The sequence below is a fragment of the Balaenoptera musculus genome, chromosome 13, assembly GCF_009873245.2.
Source record: "Balaenoptera musculus isolate JJ_BM4_2016_0621 chromosome 13, mBalMus1.pri.v3, whole genome shotgun sequence".
Lineage (NCBI taxonomy): Eukaryota > Metazoa > Chordata > Mammalia > Artiodactyla > Balaenopteridae > Balaenoptera > Balaenoptera musculus.
The window spans coordinates 58,884,928-58,912,686 of record NC_045797.1 but is presented as its reverse complement, the minus strand read 5'-3'; the positions used below and the strand labels follow the sequence as shown (position 1 = coordinate 58,912,686).

The 27,759-nt window shown below is 39.7% G+C and overlaps 1 protein-coding gene across 12 annotated transcripts in view; it reads left to right on the top strand.

The window, feature by feature from the left end:
* The window catches only part of ARHGEF33 (Rho guanine nucleotide exchange factor 33), a 113,811-nt gene that overhangs the window by 25,699 nt on the left and 60,353 nt on the right, over positions 1-27,759 (top strand). For 10 of the 12 annotated variants that reach the window (XM_036873672.1, XM_036873668.1, XM_036873669.1 and 7 more), the window contains 11 exons: positions 1,087-1,136; positions 6,287-6,430; positions 8,742-8,906; positions 9,230-9,351; positions 10,238-10,380; positions 12,748-12,753; positions 12,851-12,910; positions 13,739-13,963; positions 19,197-19,326; positions 24,967-25,099; positions 26,623-26,706. In XM_036873672.1, the coding sequence (XP_036729567.1) occupies positions 1,087-1,136; positions 6,287-6,430; positions 8,742-8,906; positions 9,230-9,351; positions 10,238-10,380; positions 12,748-12,753; positions 12,851-12,910; positions 13,739-13,963; positions 19,197-19,326; positions 24,967-25,099; positions 26,623-26,706 (1,262 nt within the window). The remainder of the gene's footprint in view (positions 1-1,086; positions 1,137-6,286; positions 6,431-8,741; positions 8,907-9,229; positions 9,352-10,237; positions 10,381-12,747; positions 12,754-12,850; positions 12,911-13,738; positions 13,964-19,196; positions 19,327-24,966; positions 25,100-26,622; positions 26,707-27,759) is intronic. The other 2 variants (XM_036873678.1, XM_036873679.1) reach the window with 1 other exon arrangement.

Below are 27,759 nucleotides of genomic sequence, written 5' to 3'. Positions count from 1 at the left end.
GCTGTTGGGACATAGCATAAAATGGGCTAAGTAAACTTTACTCAAGCTTGTGTGGGGAATTTTGGTAATCTCAAACCATCTGGATTTTATAGGGACAGCCCTCAGTGTGTATAAATTCTGGGCTGAGGTTACGTATTATTTATGAACTTAACATACCGTGGCTGGTTCCTCTAAGGAAGGGTTCCCTATCCCCGCATGTCTTAGGAGAACAATATACACATTCATACAACCAAATATTTGCAACCAGGGGTTTCATCTATAAACTGCTTGATTCATACAATGTGACACAGAGGAGATGTAGCTAAGTGGATGAGTAAAGGGCTTCATGTGGGCTGCATGTTTTACATGGATTGCCTCATCTTCAGGGCCAACCAATGTGATTCCAAAAGGTACATTCTAGGCCAACCTTTTTTCCTCCCTAGGTATAAATGGTTTTTATAACCTACTACTTCCTTTGTGTTTGACCTGTGTTTCACAGTCTCTGATGTTGACAGTATTGTTTTCTTTCTGCCTGCATCATTCCCAGACCATTTGCATTGACAATTCCCTTCTATCAACCCTCTTGTCCAGGAGGATGGCAAGGTTCCCTTAGCTGATCTGGGCAGTGACAGAAGGGCAAAGTTCAGAAGTTCAGCAAGGATCAGAGGTAGGAGAAGTAAGGGATGTTTTACAGAGGCCTCCTGAGAACAATAAAGTGACAACTGAATAGATGCCTTCCTGACTGTGGAACTATCCCCTCAAGTAAGCCTCAGTCAGCCCCCAAAATAAGAGAGAGACCCTTCCTGGGCACTCCCTTCTGACTATTTAATGATTACTCATCATTCAGTTTGATTGAGAAACTTCCCCACCACGGTAGAGCATGGTTTTCTACTGTAAGAGTTGCATCAGGTAGATATGGTTTGGTCATTAGGATGTAATATAAAATCACCTACACCAGTTTATCTTCTGTTCTTGTTGAATCGTTGGCTTCCTGTCATGCAGGCACAGATTTAGGATCCTGTAAGTCCCCTTATTCCCTTCATGTGTCTGAAGAGAATAGGAACAGAATGAATTGTGTTGATTAAACAAAGCTCTTTCTCCCTACAGGAGAGAATGAACATAAGCCGATGAATAATCCTTCCACACAGATTTACCAGGTAAAGACACAGATTGTTTTGAGCTCTCCTATGTGTCACAGTGACGACTGTCCTTTACGTATACATTTTTTTAGCACTCACAGAAGCTTCTACATATATCATTGTATTTGTTCACTTAAGGCTGTGGGATAGGCAGGGACGAGAGTACCATTCACATTGTACTTTTGAGAAAACTGATGACTGAAGGACAACTTATCCAGTTTATAAATTACAGCACCACCACTCCCACATCAACGCTGCTTTTCTTCCTGTTGCCTCCATCAACCTGGCCATTACACTGTGCGATAACATTTCAGTCAGAAGGAGTGAGAGATCTATTTTTCTTAGTTTCTTATTTTAGCAGGGAGAACTGAGAATAAAAGGGGGTTAATATTGCAAGTGTTCAAATACGATAATAGAAAAAAATTTAATCTCTTTTTAAACAATGGGAATAATTTGATTTACAAGGGAGAGAAATGTTCTGCAAAATTTTATGTAATATGTTTGCAACGAGAGTCACATTGGGCTGCTTTGGCTCGCTGCATAGCATTTCTTTGGCTTCTATCTTCCGCATGTGATTTAAAGTAAATTTCTGTCCTTAAAAAGCATAAGAGATTATTCTGACATAATTTGTAATGTAAAAGTAGCTTGGGTTAGGGAAACCCATGCTCCTCTCTAGACTTAAGACATTGTTATCTGGAATACATGAGAAGGAAGAAAGAAGTGACAGGGTTTGATGGGGGTTGGGAGAAAAGGTGATTTCAAAGTTGGCTCTAAGGTTTTAAGCCCTGGTAACTAGGAAAAAGAGTGGTCTCCCAAATAGAGATATAGGAATCCAGAGGAGCAGGTAGTTTGGGGGAAACGTAATTTAGATTTGTTGAGTTTAAGTAACAGTAAAGTGAAAATAACAACTAGTTCCCAAAAATATCATGCAAGAGATCATTGCTGTGGACCCAACTAGGGCAAGCCAGCACAAGATTATGAAAACATTTTAATCATGTTGCTCCTAGAACCAGACCAGCAATGAGAAGGGGCGAAGGCAACAGCCTCATTTCAACTTAATGCGTATTTATTGAGCAGTTACTACGTGCAAAGTCTTCTGCTTGGCCTAACGGGAGATGAAACAGATGAAACATACATTCTCATTGATTTTTAAGTGTCCATGCAATAAATAGCTCATACAAGGTAGGCTGTTGGAAGAATTACAACAGAGGCATTGATAAAATTCTATGGAATATGGACAAGGAATGAATTAATATTGACTGAAGGATTTGGAGCAGGCATTTAAGGACGAGTTGATCATTGGTAAGTGGATGTGTGGGAGGGTATTTCAGGCAGAGGGACTAGCCTGAACAAAGGTCTGGAAACCAGAGTGAGTCTTCACTCAGTGCTGATTTGATGCTTTACTTGTCCAAGACCTCCAAAAGCCTTCCCCACCCACCTCTCCTCTGTTAACATCTGACCTTTGTATGGCATTTGAATGAGTGTGACTATCTCTTTAAACTCAGGTATGATTTAAAGTCTATTATAGATTTTATGTAGGTCACTCCCTGAATGTTGGCTAAATATAGCTGCAGTGGGGGTGGCCTCATTCTCTTATTGTGTCACAAATCCAAGTACATCTGTTCACAGAGGAACAAATGAAGCAGTAGAAGTGAAGTTGGCCTATATGACCTCTGTGATGCTGTGATTATAACCCCATCCTTGTTTTAAAAGAATGTCTCCTAAGTCCAAGTCTGTTTACTGCAAGCAACATTTAACCAAAAAGAAGATGAAGGAGGAGAAGTAAAGAAAGAAGAAGAGGAAGAGGAAGGAGGGATTCAGGGAGAAATTAACTATAATAGATACAATCTATACTAAAAAGGGAGAGCAAAATATGAAAGTTGAAGTGTTGGGACTTCCTGGTGGTCCAGTGGGTAAGACTGCGCTCCCAATGCAGGAGGCCTGGGTTCCATCCCTGGTCAGGGAACTAGATCCCACATGCATGCTGCAACGAAGAAGTCAGCATGCCGCAACTAAGACCCGGCACAGCCAAAATAAATAAATAAATAAATATTAAAAAACAAAAAAACCCTGTGACATCGAAAGTTGAAGCAACATATGACATTTCAGCCATTTTCTATCTCCTTATTTTATTTTCCCAATAGACCCCCCCCATCCCTACCTGACATTACAGTAAATATTAACTTGTTTATTTATTTTTTAACTGTCTGTCTCCTTCTCTAGAATGTAAGCTCCAAGGGCAGGGATTAATACATTTTGCTCTCTGTGGAACTCTCAGAATAAAGTATAGTGCCTGGAATACAACACATATTCATTAAATATTAGTTGAATGAATGAATGAATATCGTGAGATGTATATATTGCTTTGAGCCAAGAGGTCTGATGCAGTCATTTAGGCTGGTGCCAAATGGTATTTGGAAAATTGTCTGGTTCTTTGCAAAAGAAAGAAGTGATTCTCAATTCATACTCTAATCAAAATAAACTCAAAAGTGGATGAAAGGATTAAATATTTTTAAAAACCATAAAAGTTTAGAATTCGTGAATATTTATTTTGTCTCTGAATGTGAAATGTCTTTTAAGTAAAAAAGCACTGGAAGAAATCACAAGGGAAAGGTTAGAGAGCTCATCACATCACAATTAAAATTTTTCCCAATGTAAAAATATTTTCAACAAATTCAGAGACAAATAACAAAATTGGAAAAATTCCCACAAAAACATTACAGAGGTTTAATGATGTATAAATAGTTCATAGAATTAATAAATAGAAAACTTCTGAAACCCCGGTAGAATATGGGCAAAGAACGTAATTTCCCAAAGTAAGATTACAGATGGCTAATAAATGGAAGAAAAGGTTGATGCTCAAAGAAACAATGATTAAAACAAGGAGTATTAGTTTTTGACTACCTAATTAGCAAATAATAATTAATAGTATTTAGATCTGATGAGTGTGTGTGTAAATTGGTGGAACCTTTTATGAAAATTAATAGTTAAAATGCAGTAAAAGTGTTAAAATGTTTGTACCCCAAATTGGTTCCCTGTTCTTTCGATGGACGTGAGCTCCTTGGTAACAGTAAGGTACCATGACCTAAATCAGGTCACAGAAGCCAACAGGAGAATGAGCACTACCATCTCCCAGTTCATCCCAGATAGAATTACTGTGGACCAGGTGAATCAGTGTGGACACGCTGACTGCTCCTTAGCTTAGTATACTTCCTTTTATTTGAATCCAAGTCTGTCCCCTTTCCTTCTTGTCCTTGGTCCACTGCACATAGCCCTCTCAAAGTCCACCCCAATCTCTCTTCCAGAGTCACACTGTGTTGCTTCAGCCTTGATTACTTCCTTTTGAATATGTATTTTAAAATTATGATTCCATTAACATGAGAAGTGGGGGTCAGGGGTCCCCAGTTAAGGCAACAGATGTGGCAACTGAGCAATTTATTTCTAGCTCAATCCTCACACTAATGATTTGAACTCCAGCTGTGTTTTTGCCTCACTTGTAGCCTTTGCAATGTAGACTCTTCAGCTTCCACCAATTATACTACCTATGTTTCATACACCTTGTCCGACACATGTTTCTCCAAATATGCTAATTTAGGACATTGCACATCATACAGCATGTTTCTAAGAATATACAACCATATTGTTATAACTTTTCAAACCCTCTGGTCAAATATATTTTGTATAATTATTAATTAATTAAATACGTTGTCTCCTTCTAATACGGTAGATTGCCCTTTGGGTCAGTACAACCTAACATCCTTTGACTCACAGTACTTTCATATTTAGGAATTTATCCTAAGGAAATAACCTGAAATACATACAAATCTTTAAATAAAAAGCATTCTATTCCAATGCATTATTTTATATTGAAAAATTACAAACAACAAAAATTTCCAACAAGGGTGAATGGGTAGGTAAACTCTGGCACATCTGTAGGATGGAATATTATATAGCCATTAAAAATACCTACTTAGAAAAAAATTTGAAGGCTAAAGGAAAGGGCTTATAAGAATGTTAGCCAAAAGAAAAAAAAAGGGAGGGCAGAATCTAAATATATCTTTAGTGTGATTTCAACAATATAAATATCTGCATTTATATTCATAGCACAAATTACAAGGAAATATGCCAAAATGTTAATGGTTATATTAATGAGATTTGGGGTGACTCTCTTTTTTCTTCTTTATTTTTCTCTGTAATGAAAATAATTTAAGAAAATGAGTTATGTACCCAAAGAAACTCTAACTGAAAAACTATGGGAACCAGTCCTGCAGTAATAGGTTTCATCATCAAAACTGCCATTGAACATTTTCTAGGATTTGTAAGCCCTGTTTGAGCCTCAGTCTCTTTTTGCCATTGAGGAATCTTCTTCTAACTCCAGAGAGGTTAACTCTGCTAGACCTGTGGTGCATCCAAGGATGGATAAGATAAATTTCCAGCCCACTGGGCTTCATAGCAGCCTCAATAGTGCCCTGTAAGAATGACTTTAAGGATCAACTTCTGCAGGGAGTGTAGAGGAGTAGATTTGGGAAATTTACTCTTGACTGTTCAAATGACTCACCTACTTTGTGTTTTAAATCACTGTGTTAAATTAATTGCAATGGATTAATCTGTTGCATTGGATTAATAGAGGCCTACAATTAGGAAGTGGCAGCTGGCAGAAAGAACCTGTTCCTTCTGTAGCCGCCCCAATTTAGGGGGAAGCCAAAGCAGTTACCTTGCCATCCTTGCCGTCATGTGCTACTTCAAAATACCTGGGCTTTTGCTCCTGTAGAGCCTTTAGTCAGGTGTTGCAGGAATTTGGCATACCTTGTGGAGATTTCTCAAATCTTGACATTTATGACTTTGCAGAGTTCTCAAGGCACAGGCCCAGTCCCTGAATTTGCTTCATAGCAGCCTTCTGACCTTAATAATGGGACAGAAAGGAAGGAGAGAGAAGTCTGTGTAAAAAACAAGTTGGAACAACTTACAGAATTTATGAAAATTTAGTTTGAGGGATCTTTGGTGGAAAAAAAAATGGGAAGACATTGACTAAAATTCACCTTGAGAAGAGTTAAGAAGCCAAGAAAGTAAAAGAAATTGAGAAACAGAAATTAAGAGCATGAAATAGGAAGAATTCGGACTCCCCTCCCCTATTTCTTTGAGCCTAAGATGCCCTCTGTGGACCGTAGGCTTCGAAGTACAAGTCTTCCCTGCACCTGCCTCCAGTGGGAGCCCGCCTCCAGCGGCAGGATGGAGGGATCATAACCTCTCTAGAGCAGCTTCATGAAAAAATCAACGAGATGAGGAACGTGTTCAACTCGCTGGAGAACAAGGTAGACACCCATTTCTAATCCTGGGGGTGGGCTGCGGGCTGTCAAATAAGAAAGCTGCAGAGAGAACAGAAAAAAGAGAAGCCCATGTCTGCAGAGTACTTTTTTATTCACAAATGAACGGCCAGTTGGTACCAGAAAACCAGTCTGTAGCAGCTAAAGATTTTAAGAGCCCCGAGCACCTTAAAAATGACCTGTTGTCTCAGGTGTGTGATTGTATTCACTATGGCATTCGCTCCCTGGCTGGTCAGTGGTTGTGAAGCTGTTTATAAAGCAGTAGTGTTACTTCAGTGGCAGGTATCTAGGGAGCTCAAAGTAATACATGGAAAGGAAATGGGCTCATAGCTCTAAATGGTTTCAGAATTCCCAAAGTCCCTATACAACCTGGCTGTTAGTGAAATGTATTGATAGTTCTTAATTTTTTGAGAACTGGGGTTCTACAGGTGAGGAAAATCCTTTCCCCAGGACCCTGCTGCTTCCTTTTGCCTCCTGGGGAAAACTCCACACATCCACCTAAGGGAGCAGTGAAAATGAAACCTATTTCTGTTGGAAAGTGGTTCCCTTTTTTTTTTCCAAGCAGGAAATGTGAGTGAATGTCAGGTTTCCTTCCTTCAATTTTAAAACTTGCCTAGGTTTTGCTTTGATTTTATATGGCCATCGATTTCATTTTGCTCACAGAAGATGAATTTATATAATGAAAATTACCAGATCAAATGTAGTTGATCTGGTGATTTAATCCATCATGACAACTGAATTGGGACATGTGCCGAAATCCATCACAGAGATTAATTAAAATTAAAAATGACTGGAATGAAAAACAGATTGCTCATGTTGTTTCCCAATCTTTCAGCTCCAAACACTTGACAGGGCATGCTTTTTCCCTCAGAATGATCTCTTTGGTTCCTCTTATTTCCCCCTCCTCCCCCTAGCCCTCGAAAGAAAACTTTGTGAAGCACAGTGAACCACAAAACCCTATATTTTGAAAATACGGTGTAGGAGAGTAAGTCATTTTATAATTGGAGATGCCACTGCAAGTTGGAACCATTAGGATAATCAGATTCTAAAAATGTTTAGAAATACACATTTGAAGAAATTTTGTTAAGGTACCTGGACTTTAATTTCCATCCCTTTAAATTAAGCATACTTGGTGGATACTTTTAATTGTAGAATAAACCTTCTAAAAAGTTCTGTTGTAAAAAGCAATCTGGAGCTAAGCATTCCTCTGCTTAGCAGAGTGTAAGATCATAAATATCATGAAAGTAATGTTATTATTATCTTATTGTTATTATTATCTTAACTTTCTGTCTGTTGAAAATGCTTTTTTCATTTATTCAATAAATAAAACTGAACTTTAGAAGTGCTCCATTTTCTCCACATTTCTGTTTGTGCTTAACTTTCTGATTTGCTACTTAAAGGGGGAAAAGAATTAAAATTTCTTGAACACATTTTATGTACCAAGCATATATGCTATGGCAGGCACCTTACCTACATTTACTCATTTAATTCTCAAGACAGCCTAGTGAAATGTTATCACAGCTATTTTATGAATGAGGAAACTGCTACAAAGAGGTTAACGAACTTGCCTGAGGTTTTAGTACTTGTAGGAGAGTGCTAGGATTTATACCCTAACTGACTCCAAAATTGACACCCTTTTCATGGTTGGAAGTTGACAATAAAAATCCAGTGTGCATTCCTACACAACTGGGCTTGATGGCTGAAGATGATTCACATCACTATCAATGTGCTGAACTTCTACTGTTGTAGCTATTTCCTGCCACTGGAAATACCATTATCTCCTTTTCCATGATATCATCCAAGAATATTTTTTAAAAAAAACAACTTATTCCCTTTCAAAGAAATATTCAGATATGCTTAATTATTACTCTTTTTATCGTTTCATTTTTTAAGGAAAAAATATCTGAATTTCTTCAACATCCCTTCTTTCATGGAATTTGAAGAGTTATAGATCAACACTGTCTTTCACATGCATATGTTGCTTTTCAAGTAAATCTCTTTTTAATCAAAAGTGTGAGAATAAATAGTAGCTTGCAAAAGCACTTGCCAACTTAATTAAAATTGCTTGCTTTCTTGTCACTATCAAACTTCAGCATGTGTGATATAAAGAAGATCCTCTTTTTCCTAGATGAATGGGGCCAAGGTTTCCTTAAGTTGTCCAAACTTTAGTCTTCTAGTAAATGAGTTCTGCACATGTTCAAGAGCCTGGTTTCTCAAACAAGAGAAATGTCCGAAGTGTCAGTGATACCATTTATAATAATTTATAGCAAACTGAATTCACTCTTTGTGTATTATTTAGTTGCAGGCTCTAGCCTCTGAACTCAAAACTGGCTTCACAGAAGCAATGCAAGAACTGTCAAGAATTCAACATGGAGAATATGCTTTGGAAGAGAAGGTTAAGAGTTGCAGATGTTCCATGGAAGAAAAAGTTACTGAGATGAAGAATTCATTGAACTATTTTAAGGTGGGCCCCTCTTCTATTTCCCTGCTGAAGAGAGATTCCTGGTCTTAGTAACAGAAGTAGAAAACTTGCCTCTTTGCCTAGCAACCAAATACAAGAGTATTCCTCTGACCCATTCACTAATTTTCATGGAAAAATATCTATATCATGTTTTACTTTCTTGGATCTCTGTGTTAAAATTAGAAGCTACAATAGAAGTAAAATTGTTATCTCTCATTCATTGATTCAACAAGTATGTATTAAAAGCTTACTGTGTACTAGATATCATGTTATATACTTTTACTTCATATACCAGGTTAAATACATATCAATTCTTATTTTTTTAGGAAGAGCTGAGCAATGCCATGTCAATGATCCAGGCCATCACTTCCAAACAAGAAGAAATGCAACAGAAAATTGAACAGCTTCAACAGGAGAAGCGAAGAGAATCTCGAAAAGTTAAAGCCAAGTGAGTGTCTGACCAAAATATCGACCAAAGGCAAACCCATAAGCAATGGCCTGTACAAAGGCACCAGGAACACCTTCCCCACTCTTGGTGTACAGTTGGCCACTGGGTTCCATGGGCCAGCATGTGATGGAGGTTATGCAGCATAAAAGTTGGTTAATACAAAAAATGAATGGTAATAGAAAATGCACTTAATACAATAGGAAGTTAAATGAAAAGGATATAAAGTGCCATGTAGAATTTGATTTCAACTGTAAAAACATGTAAAATAACAACTAGAAAGATATATTTAAATTACGACTGTGTTAAGATAGTGGGGTCACCAGTGACTTTCCTTCTTTATTAGTTTTCTGAAATTCCTCTAATACTATTATTTGACTCTGACCATTGAAACTAAATTTATGTTAAACAATATCTCAACCAGGTTGAATCAAGTAAAGCTTCACCACTAAACAGACATAATCTTCATTGTTACATGTTTTAATATTATCAGATTTAAAATAGAAATAATATTTGTGTGACCCTGGAGAATGGTTCATTGTTTTCAGTTGAGGACCTGCTCCTTCCTGCTACCTTTGTGTTGGTTTGTGAAGAGAATGTAAATCATCCCAAGCAAACTGACACCGCTGTAAACTCTGTGAAGATCTTGACCACAGGGAAGCCAGTAACAGAAAAATAAGAATATAGATATTACAATTAGAAGGTGATTTGTAGATGTTTGATTTTTTTTCTCCAGCTTTGGTAATGAATCATGCGAATTGCTAGTTTTAACTGCTTTTAATTTATAAAAACAGCAATTTTGTAGGGTTCAGAAATTTTCTTGACCTATTCTGAACTTACTCTCTTCTTACCCCATCATGTATTAAGATCCTTTGTTTTCCTTCCTTAGGAAAACTCAAAAAGAAGAACATGGCTCACAGGCCGGACCTGCTCAAGCACAAGGAAGTCCTTTCCGTTCCATCAACATCCCTGAACCTGTTCTTCCAAGTGAAGACTTTACAAACCTTTTGCCTTCTCAGGCCTATGAAAAAGGTACAGTTCACGCATCACACTGAATTAGCCAAGTAGTTCTTCCTCGGTTCCTAGGGCTTAAGTAACATTGGGAATAGGCTTACATCATCCATGCTTATTAGAGGAAAATGGTGTATTGCTCAGAATTTTTCCTTTTGTAACTGGAATGTAGAAGAATCCAGGGGATCTAAGAGATGGGGAAGAGTCTGCCCAATTTTAAAAGATTTTCTTTTGGGGGAAAATACTAACCTGGGTATTCTAAGTTTCAAATGGATTGGAAATAACTTATTGCACAATAATACTATACCAGCCATAGGAGAAAAAATTTTAAAAATTATTCACTCTAATAAATTGTTTTCTTTTCTACATTATTCTCAATGCTTGTCTCTCTGCATAGACATAAAATCGTGTGTTCTCCTTTGTTTTTTCAGCCAGGTTTTTCACGGATATGAGAAATTCATATCTGCTCTAACTGGCAGGCAGTGATGTCAGCGACAATCTAACTCTGTACTCCCCTTTGTCTGGAAAACTGATCTGGTGTTGTTTGTGGGCTGAAACAGCCACAGGCACATCCCTGATCTGGGATGATGGAACAGATGTTAGAAAATAATTGCATGTGGCAGTACTGAAGAGACTGGCTTTCCAAGTGATGTTGTTAACCATGTTCGATTACATGTTTGCTACATCTTTGTATCCTCAGCAATGTCTAGCAAGCACCTTCTACGAAGGAGCATGAATGTAGATATTAACATTGGATGAATTTTCCTCTTATTCTGGTCTCATGTCAAAAGTCTCCAAAAGAGGCTCAATGACTTCTAGATCAATTGTAAGCTCCTCAAGGGCAGGACTGGTGGTTTTCTACCCTTATAGCTTAAGAAACAATGTGGCTCATATATTCAAAGACAATAAATGTGCTTTGGATAACTGAATTTAAAACTCCTAATCAAGTGGCTTTTAATAGGTATTAACTTCAAAGTACAGATTTGCTTTTTTATTTTTAGTTTTTACCCATTTGAGTAGTTATTTTAGAGACTCAATAGGTACAGCCTGGGAAAACTCATTTGATCCATCTGGGGAGTGGGTTCATCACGGGTCATCCTACTTTCTTTGCTCCGTGTCATAGAGAGCACAACATAAAAGGATGATCTTGTTAGGGAAGAATATAGAATGGACTTGGAAGGTAGAGGTCAGATCAATGTCAAGTCTGGGGCAGCCGACCATGTTCACAAGATAAAAGATTAAAAGTTATATTTGCAAAGTGCCCAGGTGGATTTAAACTCGCTGTTTGGTGGCAAATTCTCCTTTCTTCCTTGTTATATGGGTATGGCTTATATAACATAGTTTATTCTACTGAATTGCTACAGAAATTTGGGGATAATGTGCCATAGTAAGACATTCTGGATACGATTGGTGGTAGGTTATGTTAAAACTCAGGGTCAAAGGACCAAACTTTTAGAAAGGGTTGGCTTACCCACTCTTAATTATAAAATGGTGCCATTGTTATCTACTGACCCCAAATTCAGTATCTTAAAATAGCAAACATTCATTATGTCAGTTTTTCTGAGTTAGGAATCTGTGCACTGGGTGCCTCTGGCTCAAGGTCTCTCATGATGTTATAGTCAAGGTGTAGCCGTCCCACTACCCTTCCTTCTATCCATCCATCCACCCCAGGCACTGATTTAGGTGGTGGGATGTCGTAATGAACAAAACAACAAAAAATCCTTCCCTCTTGGAGTTCTTGTTCTGAAGGAAGCAGACAATGAACAAGACAAATAAAATATGTAGTATGTTAGATGTGATAAGATGACAAATAAGGAAACACAGGTGTAATTTTAGAGAGGGTGCCAGGTAAAGACCTGAAGGAAGTGAGAAAGTTAGTTTATGGATCTCGGGTGGAGGGAAGGGAACAGCCCCAAGGTCCTGGTAGGAACATAACTGATGTGCCCAAGCAATAGCAAGAAGACCAGTGGGGCTAAAGCAGAATGAACAGGGAGACAATAGGAGATGTGGGTTTTTTTTTTTAAAAAGAAAAAAATATCAGGCAGGGGAGGGGGGCAGATATTTCAGGGCCTTAAGATCAATCTAAGATCTTTGGCCTTTGCACTGAAATGGGAAGCTGTTGGAGGGCTAAGCAGAGGCTTGACAGGGTCTGCGTTACATTTTGAAAGCATCGTTCTGGCTCTGCTCAGCATTACCATCCTCACCATCATAGTTACATGATAATTAACTCTTGCTGTGTGCAGTTTAGAAATGTTACTTGATTTAATTCTTAGGGTTATCTATGAGTTAAGTACCACTTATTACATCTTTTTAGAAATGGGAAAATAGTACTTGTCATACTATATCGTAATTCTCTTTTTTCTTTTTTAACTGCTCTGGCTCCCCCAGTCAAAGGTAAGCTCTGTGAGTCTATCCCAGTTCCTAGCTCATAGAAGGTGCCAGTCTACGTGAGTGAAATGAATACTGACTGAAAGCTTTCCTTCTTCTGCAGCTCAAGAGGCCAGATCCATGCATGTAGGAGATAGCAATGTGAAGGGAATGATGGGTCCTGGTGAGTGGCTCTTCTCTGAGTTCTCTTTTCTTCTAGCAATTCCCCCCTTTCCCTTCTTCTACCTTCCCTGTTTCTACTCCCTAAGTCTCAAACCAGGCATGAAAGAACCCAAGCGAGGTAAAGCACTATGGTTACTAAGATTCCAAGACGTGTGCTGGACTAGGTTGGTGACTCAGTTAAACCCAAAGAGAGAGAAGGGGCAGAGAAGTTTAAGACAAAACCAGTATTCTTGGTTCCTTCGGGCTCATTTTAGTTACCAATGAATTTACACTTGCTGAGAACTCACAGGTGTAGGTAGCATGACATAAGTGTTCTGTGGACCACACACCTTATAGTTTATGTAATTTAAAAGTTGTTTATTTAAGAGATAATTCACCAGAATTTTATAAATTATTTCATCTTCCCTCCCTCCCTTCCTCCTGCCTTTGGGAAACTTACCATCATTAGGGCCAAGAAGGACAAATTCCAAAATAAGATATTGTGTTTGGCACCCTTCTTCTTCCTCTTTCTGTATTTTCTTCCCTGGTGTGCTCACCTGAAAGGCAGCAGGTATGAGGAGTCAATACACACTACTATAACTTAGTTACATTATTTTATAAATTTATTTTTTTAAAGTCCTTATTCAGTAGAGACTGTGTACAAAGAGTGAGAGCATAGACCACAAACAGAGAAAGGTGATGCTTTGCAATTGTGGAGGCTTTTAATCCTTAATCGATATATTTAATCCTCAAGGGATAGTTGTACCCAAGCAGAGGCATAATATTTAAGAGTTCATAACAAATATAATCTTTAAACAATCAGAACTTGATGGCAGACGTTATTTTTCAGGAATGAACCCAACAACTCCAGAAGCAGAAGAAAACCTTAAGTCTTGCCTCTCAGCTGATATCCAACACAAGGGCCATCTTCCACCTGGCGTGTGGAGGCAGCCAAAGGATAGTAAAGAATGGGGTGAAGAATATGTCACGAAAGACCACCCAGATAAACTCAAGGAAGCTGGCCAGGGCAGACACAGCTCCTTGGAAAACATTTTATGTGAAACCTCTTTAGCTGGTAAGTCCCAAGGGGCTATGCAGGCTGAAAATTAAAAGAAAAGGAAACCTAAGGGCTGGAATCCTTGCAATTTAGATGCAGTGGACCTATGAGACCACCCAGCCTCTGGTTTACTTTTTTTTTTTTTTTTTAAGTATTTATTTATTTATTTACGGTCTGGTTTACTTTTGAGATGAACAAACTAAAGTCTTTAGAGGTGAAGGGACTCACCTGAGGTCACATGGCCAACTGGGACCACCACCTTGATTCTGGGTATCCATGACATTTAGTAATGTAGTGCTCTGTAAAAAAAGCATAAGGTTAGTGGAGAAGAGGGCAGAATTTTGTGACCTATTTATTCAGTGATAGGGAATGTTCAATATACGAATCTTGTATCAGGAGTCCACCGCCAAAACACCAAGCACTGCAATAAGGTCTGTTCTCCCTTCCTCCTTTTTTCCCTCTTTCCTTTCCTTCAAATCGTAAGTCATCACTGAGCACTTACTATTGATATATGTCAGACAACGGCATATCCCTCTGTTTTGTGGGAGGTAATTTAAAAATTTTTTTTATTATAAAATACATGAAAAATTAAATAATGCTAAAAGGTTTATTATGAAGACCAATAACAACCACTTTAAATTCTTTTGACAGTTTTTTCTGGTGCTTGCTTCCATGTTTTAAAAAGAGTTCATGCTTCTATTTTTCTATCAGTACTTTATTGATGGTTAATTTACACAGAGTAAAATTCACAAAGCTTAAGCTTAAGCTCACTGTCTCCCTTGTGATCACTACCCAGGTCATGATATACAGACCTGTATAATATAATAAATATATTAATATTTCTAATAATAGAAATATTACCACCAGAAAGTTCTCGCATGCACCTTTCCAGGCAATATCCACCCACAGAACCACTACTCTGACTTCTGTCACCATAAATTAGTTGTGTCTGTTTTTGACTCCATATAAATGGAATATTACAATATATAGTCTTTCGTGTCTGGCCTCTTTCTCTCAACATAATGTGTCGTATGTAATTCATTCAGTAGTTTATTCCTTTTTATTAATCATATTGAATAAATTTACCATAATTTTTCCATTCTCCTGATACTGGACATATGGATTGTTTCCAGTTTAGGGCTATTATAAAGAAAGCTGCCATGAATATTCCTGTACAGGTTTTTTGTTTTTTTTTTTTTAGTGTATGCCCTCATTTCTCTTGGGTGTATACATAGGAGTGGAATCTCTAGATTATAGAATAGGATTACGTTTAAGTTTAAAAGGAATTGTCAAGCAGTTTACCAAAGTGGTTGGAACATTTTATACTCTTACCAGCAATGAATGAAAGTTCCAGTTGCTTCACATCCTTCTCAATATTTAGTATGACCAGCCTTTAAATTTGAACCATTCTTGTAGGTGTGTCCTTGTATCATATTGTAGTTTTTTTTTTTAAATTTATTTTTGGCTGCACTGAGTCTTAATTGCTGCACACAGGCTTTCTCTGGTTGCGGCAAGCGGGGGCTACTCTTCGTTGCGGTGTGCGGGCTTCTCATTGCGGTGGCTTCTCTTGTTGCCAAGCACAGGCTCTAGGTGCACAGGCTTCAGTAGTTGAAGAATGCGGGCTCAGCAGTTGTGGCTCGTGGGCTCTAGAGCGCAGGCTCAGTAGTTGTGGCACATGGGCTTAGTTGCTCCGCGGCATGTGGGATCTTCCCGGACCAGGGCTTGAACCCGTGTCCCCTGCATTGGCAGGTGGATTCTTAACCACTGCGCCACCAGGGAAGTCCCCATATTGTAGTTTTAACTTGCACTTACCTGAGGACTAATGATGTTGAGCATCTTTTCATATGCTTACTGGCTATTTGCATAATTTCTTTTATGAAGTACTTATTTAAGTCCTTTATCCAACTTTTAAATTGAGTTATCTTTTTATCCTCTATTAGTAGGCTTTCTTAATATATTTTGAATATGAGTTCTCTGTCAGATAGACATGTTGAGACCATTCTCTGGCTTACCTTTTCACTTTCTCAATAGTCTTTCGATAACAGATGTTTTTAATTTTAATGACGTTCAATTTATCAATATTAAACTTTTAAAATAGCTTGTGACTTATGCGTCCTTCCAAGAAATTTTTTGCCTATTCTAAGGTTATAAAGATATTCTAGTATGTTTTCTTATAAACTCTTTATAGTTTTAGCTTTCACATTTAGGTCTATGACTTTTCTTGAATAAATTTTGATGTGTGGTGCGAGTGTAGGTTCATTTTTTTCCCATATGGCTATTCAGCTGCTTCAGCTCCATTTATTGAAAATACCTTCCTTTCCACATTGAACTGAATAGGGAAAGTCAAGTGATCATATACGGGTGGGTCTAATTCTAGACTCTATATTCTTTTTATTCCGATTAGTAGAGAATTGACATCTTGACAGTATGGATGTTCCAGTTGAGGAACATGGTATGTATCTCCTTTTATATAGGTCTTCTTTAATTTTTCTTAGCAATGTAACAGAAAATCTATCATTTACATTTTTTTAAAAAAGCATTTGCCCTGGAGACCTCTGTCATCCTACTCCATGCTGGCTCATTGCACTGCTGCCCTCCTGGGACTTCTCAGTCTTCCTGGGAATTTCCTTCAAATTTCTCCTATGTTAGATCCCTATTTGGGGTTTTGTGGAGTTTTTTGCATATCCTTCTTGGTTTCTTGGTTTACTCCTTTTTTTTCTAAATTTTTTTTATAGACTTTTACTTTTTTTTTTTTTAAGTATTTAATTATTTATTTATTTATGGCTGTGTTGGGTCTTCGTTTCTGTGCGAGGGCTTTCTCTAGCTGCGGCAAGCAGGGGCCACTCTTCATCGCGGTGCGCAGGCCTCTCACTATCGCTGCCCCTCTTGTTGCGGAGCACAGGCTCCAGACGCGCAGGCTCAGTAGTTGTGGCTCACGGGCCCAGTCCCTCCGCGGCATGTGGGATCTTCCCAGACCAGGGCTCGAACCCGTGTCCCCTGCATTGGCAGGCAGACTCTCAACCACTGCGCCACCAGGGAAGCCCTACTCCTTGTTTTGATGGAACACAAAGTCTGGTAGCGTCCACGTAATTCATTGATAGTTTATTTAGCTGAATATAAAATCATTTTCCATCACCATTTTGAAGCAATTGTTCCATTGTCTTCTAATTTCTAATGTTGCTAATGAAAAGTTGAATACCATTCTGATCCCCAGTCCTTTGCACATTACCTGATTTTTCTCTCTGGTAACTTTTAGGATCTTCTCTTTATCTTTGGTGTGCTAAAGTTTCACAGTGATGTGGTACACCTTACAATGATATGAGTCTTTTTCATTAATTATACTGAGTGCGATGGGCCCTTTCTTCTGGAAATACATGTCCTGGTTTTTTTTTTTTTTTTCTATTCTTAATTTGATAATATCTTCTCATTCATTTTCTTTCTTTCCTCTGAAACTTCTACTAATTTGATGTTGGATCTCCTGGATTGATTTTCTCTGTTACCATCTTTTTCAGTATGTCTCTTTCTTGGGGTGGGAGGAGAGTGGAGGTGGGTGGGCAGATTTCCTTGACTTTATCTTCTACTCTTTTATCTTTTTTAAAAAATGCCAAAAAGTTTCTTCTTTTTTTGGAATGTTCTTTTTTAAAAAATAGGGTCCTGTCATTATTAAATGGCTAGAACTTTTCTGGTAACTCTTTGAGGATATTAACCATAAGATTTTTTTTAAAGTTTTCTTTTGTTTCCTGCGTTGTCTCTGTTTATTCACGGTTCCTCCTTTTTTTTTTTTAAAGCACACATTTATTTATTTATTTATTATTTATTCTTAGTTGCATTGGGTCTTTGTTGCTGCACATGGGCTTTCTCTAGTTGTGGTGAGCGGGGGCTACTCTTCTTTGCGGTGCGCAGGCTTCTCATTGCGGTGGCTTCTCTTGTTGTGGAGCACCGGCTCTAGGTGCGAGGGCTGCAGTAGTTGTGGCACATGGGCTCAGTAGTTGTGGCTCAAGGGCTCTAGAGCGCAGGCTCAGTAGTTGCAGTGCATGGGCTTAGTTGCTCCATGGCATGTGGGATCTTCCCGGACCAGGGATTGGACATGTGTCCCCTGCACTGGCAGGCAGATTCTTAACCACTGCACCACCAGGGAAGTCCCTTTAAAAAATTTTTTTGTTGTTGTTTATTTGGCTGTTCCAGCTCTTAGTTGCATCACACGGGATCTTTGTTGTGGCTGGCGAGATCTTTTAGTTGTGGCATGCGTGATCTTTAGTTGCGGCACGTGGGCTCTTAGTTGTGGCATGCGGGATCTAGTTCCCTGACCAGGGATCGAACCCGGGCCCCCGGAATTGGGAGCACGGAGTCTTAACCGTTGGACCACCAGGGAAGTCCCCCTCCTCCTTTTAAAAATATGTGTATATACTTTTTCCTTCTCTTTCTTTTATGATGTAAGATTGATTAAATGTCTGAGGATTCTTAGCTAATTATTTATATCCAAGAAAAAGGCCCTAAATTTAAAAAAACCTGAAAATTCTGTGTTGGTTAAGCTTATCAATAAGTGGGCTTCATTATCCACTAAACAGGTGGCAAATTACCTTTTTGATAGGTGACCTCTTTATGTCAGTGTTTGTAGATCTTTTTCACTTGGGCAGTTCAGTTTCTCCAGTGGAAGGTCCTCCCCTCTCCTGCCTGGACAGTGTAAGTCTGGCTGCTGGCATTCTGGGACCTGCAGCGCAAGAGGCTGAGAGGAGTCTGACTGTTCCGTATGCAAGCCTTCTCTGAGTCCCTTTGTTTTCATTTAAGCATCTCAACTCTGCCCTCTACTATGTCTGATGTTAGCTCAGACACCAGAGACTCAGGCTTCTCTAGTTTAATTTTTCTCATTTCCCATCGGGTGGAAATGAGGAACCATCTGGCATGGGGATGGGGAGCTGGAGGTTCAATTGCCCTTTATGTAGACTATTTCTCCTGTTTACAGCATTGCCCCTTATTTGTACGTTCAGTGGTGCCTTGGTGCCTCCAATCCTTGAGGCTTTCTGCTTCTCAGCCGATTTCCCATCCTCAGATGAAAACACCAAAGTAAAGGGTTTTGTGCCCTTTACTCTGCTGAATTAATAAACATGCATCCATTCTGTTTTACATCTTCCAAAAACTTGTTGGTTCCTCTTTATATTGCTTTCAATATCTCTTTATTGCTTTCTAATATTTAATGCGGTTTCAGGGAAGAGTGGTTAACTAAAATTCCCTCCTTGGTTTGTTTTTAAAGCTAAAAGACAGACTGTGGCTTTGGAACTGCTTGAATCAGAAAGAAAATATGTCATTAACATCTCTCTGATCCTGAAGATCAAGGCAACATTCCAGGGGTCAGATGGAAAGAGGAATTCCAAAGAGAGAAGGTATCCATGTATTCATTGCCTTTGCTTTTCAGATTGATTAAAATTTAAGGTAAGTTGTTTATTGTTTCCACTTTGGGAATTCTGGGACCTGTAAAGAGTTCCAGAAATAGTCTTTGAAAAGAGAATATCAGTGACAGCAGGTAACCCTTGGCAAGTCTCAAATTTAGATTCTGAGCAGATAAGAAAATGAGTGTAGTCTCTGGGGCTTTCGGTGTCCCTGGCCTGTCTGTTAAGAACCTAAAAGAGGAAAAAATGCTACAGTGAGGGAGGCATTCCTGTCTGTTGCCATCTGCATGTTCCACTGGGATCCTGGAAGACCCCCTGGAATCACTTCTCATGAAAGTACAGGGAATGGATGCAATGGAGGTCTGAAGTGGCCATTAGATAAATGATACAGGGCTGATATAGCTATGAACTTGGACCTTTTTCATTATTTGTTCACGTGATCCTGGATGATGTGTGAGTCGTGTGTGTGTGCACCTGTGTTGTGGCGCAGTGCTTCCAGAGGGCCTGTGATGTGTTACAACAGCTTGCTAGCCCCAAGGGTACAACACTCCTCTATCTATATCTGTTTCCAAACTTCAGATTTGCTCTGCTTGCCTCTCTGTTGAGAGAAAGCAGGAAAGAGAAACTATGATTTGGTGGGAAAAGACTAATGTCATAAAGATGTAATAATCCAGATCAACTGAGGAAAAGGCCAATCCAAATAAATGAAAAGTCTGGATGATAGACTACTGGAGACAAATACAGCATCGCGACTTTAAGCATTCTGTCGGGTAATATACACTGGTGGCTCATAAACCCTGGGAAGCCCTGACTATGTTTTCCTGATTCTTATCACCCCCCCACCCCCAATCTTACTTGGCTTTGCAGCTGCCAGCAGTACACCCAGTCACCAAAACACAATGCTCCCCCTCTCTGGGTGATTGAGGTAAGAAAATATTCCCTGACAAATCCACCAGTGGCTTAACTATTTTCAAGAATTGTTTCACTGGGACTTCCCTGGCGGTCCAGTGGTTAAGACTCCGTGCTTCCAATGCAGGGGGCGCGGATTCGATCCCTAGTTGGGGAACTAAGATCCCACATGCCGCACAGTGTGGCCAAAATATAAAAAATAAATAAATAAAAAGGAATAAATTTCTTTAAAAAAAAGGAATATTCATTGTTAAAAAAAAGAATTATTTCACTGCAAAACTAAAGTAAACAAAACAGAAAGCAGCAAGGAGCAGAAAGGGTAATGTGACACTTAAAGCTGTGAACAAGAGAGGCTCTGGATTGGGTTTTACTTTCTCTCAGCGGCCACCTAGATTCTTGCTGGTCCTTCCTTTCCCTTCGGGCCACTTGATTCCCTCTCCTTCACTCCAATCGAGCTTGTCCTACCCTCCCAGATTGCCCCTTCAGCCCTCCGAGACGTCTCTCCGGCCTCTAGCTACCTTGCTATTGCCAAAGACTTGCTCAGTTTACATTAAAACCAATCTAAAACCCAGTATACCTTTTGATGGGCTTTGCCTCCACATCTAAGATTCTAAGCCAGCAGTATCTCTTTCTAGTCTCTGAAAATGTGGGGATGGAGCAAGGAGAGAGAAAGAGAGGATTGTTTGCTCTGGAATACAGTAACCAGGCCCCATGCTTGGCACTTCATTTATATTAACTTCATGAAATCTTCACAAGAATCCTGTGAATCCTACCTTATAGATGAAGAAACTCAGGTCCAGAGAGGTTTAAAGCCACAAAACCAATAGGTGCCAGAACTCAAGCCCAGGCCTGTCTGACCCTGTGTCTTCTGCTCTTTCAACATCACACTGCTTCCCTAAGGACCATGTGATTGCAAAGATACCACCTTGACTAACAGCAATATGCCAAGTGCCTCAGCCAGAAGCCGACTTTGTCTCTTCCTATTTCACAACTTATGCTTCTCTCTTAACCGCCCATGAGTTCTTACTTCAGACCTCAGCTGACTTGTCAGGTAGGGATATGTTCTTAGCTCACGGAAGCTCTTTTCTACTTGCCCTCACTTCTACTTCTCATGACCCATTACTGAGGAAGAAGTGGGCCTTTCCCCAAAATCCTAACATTAAAAAAAATTAAAACTATCATGCCATCCTCAATGAAAGTAAGACAATGGCTATTTCTCATATCCATGATAATGCTATTCATGTTAGTTATCTGCTAAGCAAACTCTGTTTTGTTTTCATAGCCCAAGAAGAGAAAAGCTTCAACTCAGTATTCTTAGTGCTAATCTCTGGTTCTGAGGTTTGCAATGTTGCCCTTCTCCTACCTGGGGTTAGATCTTCATCCTCCTCCTTTACTCACTATGTTTCTTTTTTTTTAAGCTTTCTGAAGCCTCCAGGTGTACTTTATTTAAATAGACCAGTTGAATGAAATACAAAACAGAATGAGATTATTCCTCCTCCCTACTGGCATTTTTCCTCCCATGCAAAGATGAAAATTAATTTATTAACATTTACTATTTTTCCCATCACAAACTGCAAGCCTTCTGCATCTTCTACCCTCACTGAAAAGTCACCTGGGGGTGAAAACAACACCCACTACAACTACATACCTGACACTCAAACCTGAGGTTGCCACGTCTTCTCAAGCCTATAAAATAAAACTTCAGGTTTTCCGCAGAAAAACATGAAGCACTCAGGAGTCTCCTCAGGCTGTTTCAAGCCAGCCCTGCCCCTGGCTGGAAGGGCCTGACGCTGCAGGGGCAAAGGCTGCCAGCTGAAGCCTGAGGGGAACGGGCAGGCTGTTGTCCATTTGTAGGAGGATCACAGAAGTTGGAGTTCTTGGCTTTTTCCGGTATGATTCACGCACACAGAGCCACAACCTCAGGCTCAAACAGTCCTGTCTGAACCCCTATCAGGAAGGACAAAGTCAGCTCCACAGGATTGCCAGTTAGCCTTAAAAGCTAAGCTCCAGGGCCACATCTACCAAGAACTCAGCGAGCTGTATGCTTCGGATCACCACCAGGTGGCACATATTTTAATTATCGATGCCTCACCTTGCCGCCGAAGCTCAGGAGCTGTCTTAAGAGCTAAGTTATTAATTTGAAACTATAACTGGATTTTCATTGATTGCTTGTAGTTTATTTTTCTCGTTGCTTGAGTACTGTATTGCGGGAGTCGAAATTACTTTGAAGGTTTTAGAAAGAATAAACTACTCATGTTGCCATAATCTCACCCCCGGTAAGGAGTAGAAAATAAGTTGAGCACGTAATACTTCTGTCTTAATGAAAAACTTGCTTCTGGGAGTCAGGTCTGGCTCCGGGCAAAATAGTGAAATAGATTAAGTGTGTCTATGCTTCTTGCTTCTTTCTCCCTCTGCTCTCCACTTCCTGGCTTACCTCGTCCACACCCTTCCCTGATTTCAAATATTAACCTTATTAAATTAAAAAAAAATTTTTAAAGCCTGTTTTCCATATTTGGTACAGAACCCACTGTAAACCATTGCTCTTCATGTAACTTACATGCTTCCATGATGCTTGATGGGAGCCTTAGCCTTTTCTGACCCTCATCCTGAAACCTTACTCCGTTAGCCCAGTGGACAGTCCAGGAGACATCTGGACTCCAACCAAGCTACCAGCTGTCAACTCTGCAAGTACGCTGGTCACAGTGTAGCAGAAGGCAGCTTTCTAGAAAGGAAAGAAACAGAAAGGACAGGACAGGACAGGAAAGGAAGGAAGGAGAGAAAAAGGAAAGAGATAACCCAAGACATATTATATAACCTACAGTGACAACCCATCACAAAGTCCTATCTCACCACGGTGCCCTAGCACCTCTCAGTGTCACACCAGGAATATTACCCAAAGTCACTGTCAGCCTCTGGGTGGGGAGAAATCTTTCACAAAGTCACTGTCAGCCTCTGGGTGGGGAGAAATCTTTCACATCTAGATCTTTTGCTGGTGCAGTGTTTCACTCTTTCAGTTTGATCAGTTGTGCTTTCCTCCATCAGCTTTATGGTCTTCTCCCAGTCAAGACTGTCTCCCAGCCACTCCTCCAAATTCCCTTGGGCCTGGGCAGGGATTACTTAGATCTTCTGAGCCCACTGCACCAGCCTAGCACAGGCCTCTCCTCCCATGCTTATGGGTCAGCTGGCTCTGCGTGTGTGGAGGCACAGGGGGTGGTCAGATGGGGGTGGAAGGAATCCTTGTATCTTTTCACAGGAGGCTGGGTATCCCATTCCGGCATTTGTGTGTCCTCTCTGAGCTACGACCACGGGGGAGTTTTCTTTGCCTGGAGATGGGTTGAAAACACCTCCTTTCAAACTGGCGTCCTTCCTTCTGTTCTCAACAAAGGTCTGCTTGTTTGCGGTTGGCAAAGCACCCCAACTGTCCACTAATTTACTCTCAGTAGACCCTGGGGAAATATCCAAGTAAGTTTGGTTCTCAGCAACAAGCAGGCCATCACTTTCATTCTTTGTTAAACTTGTGGTCTTGGCCGCTGTCCCCTTTTGAGACAGACTGCATTCTGCCTATGGAATGTGTATCTCTGCTTTCACGTTACTATGGCTAGCCCTTGAATCCTTTGCTGCACAAAGCCAAGGACCCTCACTTGGCAGCCTGTCCCGGGGACCCGCCCGAGACCTGGGACATGACCATTCTCTTGTGCCCCATTTTCCTGCAACCTCTTTACAAAGGATGTTAATAAATCTACTTCTTACCTAAAAGAAAAAACAAACAAAAAACCCAACCAACCAAGCAACAAACAAAGCCCCCCAAAAACCTTGTGGTCTTAAAAGCACAGGGTAACCTGTTTTCAATTTCCCTAAGTTACCAAGCTGGAGCCGAAATCCTTGCTGTAGCCCAGTAAGACTTCACTCTTTCTGTTTCTTCCTTCCTCACTCCTACTCACTTCCTCACTCTGCTCACCTCCCTTCTCCATCCAATCCCCCTTCTTCTTCCTCCTATGATTCTCCTTCTGTCTCTCCTCTCCACCCCATCCTCCTCTGACTTCTCTCTTCTTTCCTTCATTTCCTCTGAAAAAAATGAGGCACACTGAGATGGCTGGGGGGATGTGAGAGCAGGAAGGGGGCTCAGCAAAACTCCTGGGAGTAGCAGGTCAGGTCTAGTTTGTAGCCTCCCCCGGCAAGACTCCATCCTTGCCCAGATTCTTCTTAGAAACTGAAGGAAAGGGGAAAAGGAACACTTTTATGCCCTCATCCCCTGAGCTTTCAGTTGCCAGCTTTAAACAAAATTCCTCCTTACCTAAGTACAGTCTCCTACCCAGTAGCTAAGAATGACCCAGTGCCACCTTAGTGTCCTCATGTGCAACATTAATTAGAATAGACAATTTGCACATCAAGTGGGAATAACTTTAAAACGTTGAAAAAGATTTCCCTTAAAATTTCCACTGTCACATAAATAAGAGTGTACCAGTTAAGCTTTAAAAAGGCCATTCAAGTGATGTGCCCTTTACTAGTTCAATACATTCGTATAGGAGCCATCAGTAAAGGGGTCTTTCTATAGTCTGAGGATATCTGCTGTGAGGTTGACGATGACAGACTTTTTTTTGAATACTAAAGGCAGACCTGTGACTCAACATATTTTGAATGGCTGGGAAAATGGGACAAGCTCCATATATTCTTGTAGAGCCTTTTCTTCTCTACACCTGGTTTGTGTGTCTATTCTGTTCCAAGCCTCTTCCCTGGCTCTTTACGGTACCTTGTCCAGCAGCACCTGGATTTGCTTCATGCTCTGCAGGAAAGGGTCTTGAAGTGGCCACGCCAAGGGGTCCTTGGAGATTTATTCCTTAAGTTAACAAATGATGAGGTAAGTTTTTTTCTTAATCCTTTATGAACTTGAATTATATGCGTCTGTGTCTCCCTTGTCTGTTTCTCTTAATAGAGAATCTAGAATCAGTGAATTTCAGAGTTAGAGGAACTCCTGAGATCTAGTCTAACTTCCTCATTCTACAGATTGTGAAATAAAGTTCAGAGAAATTAAAAGCCTTGGCTGAAATCACCCAGCTACCTAGATATTTGTAGATCTGTGGCTAGAACCCAAGTCTTTTAACTTCCAGATCATCACTTTCCACTGTACTATAACTGCCCCCATTGAATATGCACGTGTATGTGTGTGTATGTATGTGTGTGTATTTGTGTATAAGTATATATACATGCGCATATATATCCATCCATACATATAACATAAATGAGAGTTTGTATATATGTATATACTTTCACTCACAATTTCATTTCCTAGAGATTTTTAAAAATGTGATGGGCAGCTATTTGTCTGGAATGTTTTTTGTTTTCACTTCCCTGGAGAAAGGATGCTAAGGTTTGAAATCTCTATAATGTTCTTCAAAGAAAGTATGATTTAGGCCACAAGTTGCAAAATCAAATGCCTATAGGGCCAGACAATGACATTAGTGAGTAGAAGTGAGCTGAATGTAAAACAATGTGGACTGCTGGGAAGTGAGCTTAAGTGGAGCACATATGCTTTCAACAAAGAATAGCTACTCAGCTTTATCCAATTGTTATGCAGGAAAAAAGGACTAGAGTTACCAGAACTTCTGATATTTTAAGAGAAGCTGGAAATCCAGAATTTTGTATGAAATTTTCTTATTTTAAAAATATTGTGTGGGCTAATTAAAACTGGTCTGCAAGCCAGATTTTGCCTGCAGTTAACCTCTGTATATCGATGATTCTCAGCTGTGATTAATAATACAAAATTTACAAATTATTTACTTGTATAGAGTGGATGTAATACTATCCCTCTAATATCACTTTTACTCATTTGTATTCAGTATGCTTTCTTGAGCTGAAAATTGTTATATCTATGGGAGTATAACTTTGAAAGGTGAGAACTGTTTTCCTGAGGGGATATTCCATAGGTGAATATGCAATTAGTCGAAAAAGTCGAGAATCCCTGGTCTAGAAACTATGAGGTGAGTTGGACAAAGTTCCTCATTTAGATGTAGATGATTGAAGCATTTCATCATTAATGAAAGTAATTAAAAAACAAAATATGCATTTTTATCATTGAACAGCTTTTAAAAATATTTTTTCAACTTACACGGCCCCTTCCCTCTGCTTTGGTTTATCACTTCACTTTCTCTCATTAAAGCAGGGATACTGAGTTTTGTTTTCCAAATCCACAGGAATATTTTCCTTAAAACCAAAAAGATTTTTTAAGGTGAATAAAAAAAAAATTTACTAAACACATTAAATGAATGATTAAAATAATCTCTGCAAAGTACTCCTTTTAATATGCATGACTCTGTAAACATATTAGTTGCTATCATTCCTGTCTCCAGGTTCTTACCATGCCTTTTTCTGCTTGTTTTCAAGAATAATTTTTTGGATTATTATGTTGCTTACCTGAGGGACCTGCCAGAATGCATCTCTTTGGTTCACGTGGTTGTTCTGAAGGAGGTATGCGTGCACTGTCCTTTGGTTACACGTGTAACTATATGATGTTGCTCATCTGCCCAGAAACTACAGCACATGTGCTCTGAGCTTGCTCTCCAGGCTGGGGAATGGCTTGAACGGAGCCACTGACACTCCTCCCTGGGGTTAAAGGAGCCCACTCAAGGATCAGTGCCATTGCTTTGGTCTTTGCTGTTCCTCACTGACCTTCTGTTCCATTCCAATGGAAATACAGACAAAGTAAACAGCTATGCTAAGCAGAGATCTTCAGACTGCAGCTTGCAGCCTTGAGGGGTTTTGGGTTTTACAGGCTCAGACAATATGAACTGAATATTAAATTCATGTTATCTTGTATCTGTCAGTTTATAAGATTATAAAATGGCTTTAGTCATGTTGCTTTAAGTATTGCTTCTGCGATGATATATTAGGTGCTCAATAAGCACATATAAATATAAGACAATTCTAGTTATTTTAGGTCAATAGAAAAGAACCATATCAGGAGCTCTAAAGCTAAGAGTTAATCGAGTTTCACAAGAGGTGAGAGGCTCTATTAACTTTCTACTTCAACCCCCTACTGCTCCCAACCCAGTACACAATACCAACCACGTGTTAGCACTCTGCAAATATTTGAGAAAGGGAAAGGAGGGGAAGGAACATGGAAAAAGTCCAGCATGTTTCCTGCTGCCAGGCCAGCTGACCAGTTTCTAATCATACTCCCTTCCCCATTCTCATGAGGCTCCCATACACCCTTAGTGCCTATTCGTAAACCTCTGTAAAGATTACTGGCTGAAGAACCTTAATGAATTTAGTCAACTCATATATAATTTACTGAATGCCCACTGTGCTAAGATGGTATTGGAGGGTGGGGAAGAGGAGGGAGTAGTTGGGAAACTTGGGTGGATTCTGAAGAAGTATATAACATGTCCCCTGCTAGAGAAGAGTTGTCTCCTTGAGCATGTCCCCGAACAGATCAATGCTGCATGACACTCTAGATGAAGAAAATTCTCTTCAGAGAAGAGAGTAAACCCTTCTTACTCTGGGGGAACTGACTCTGGGGTT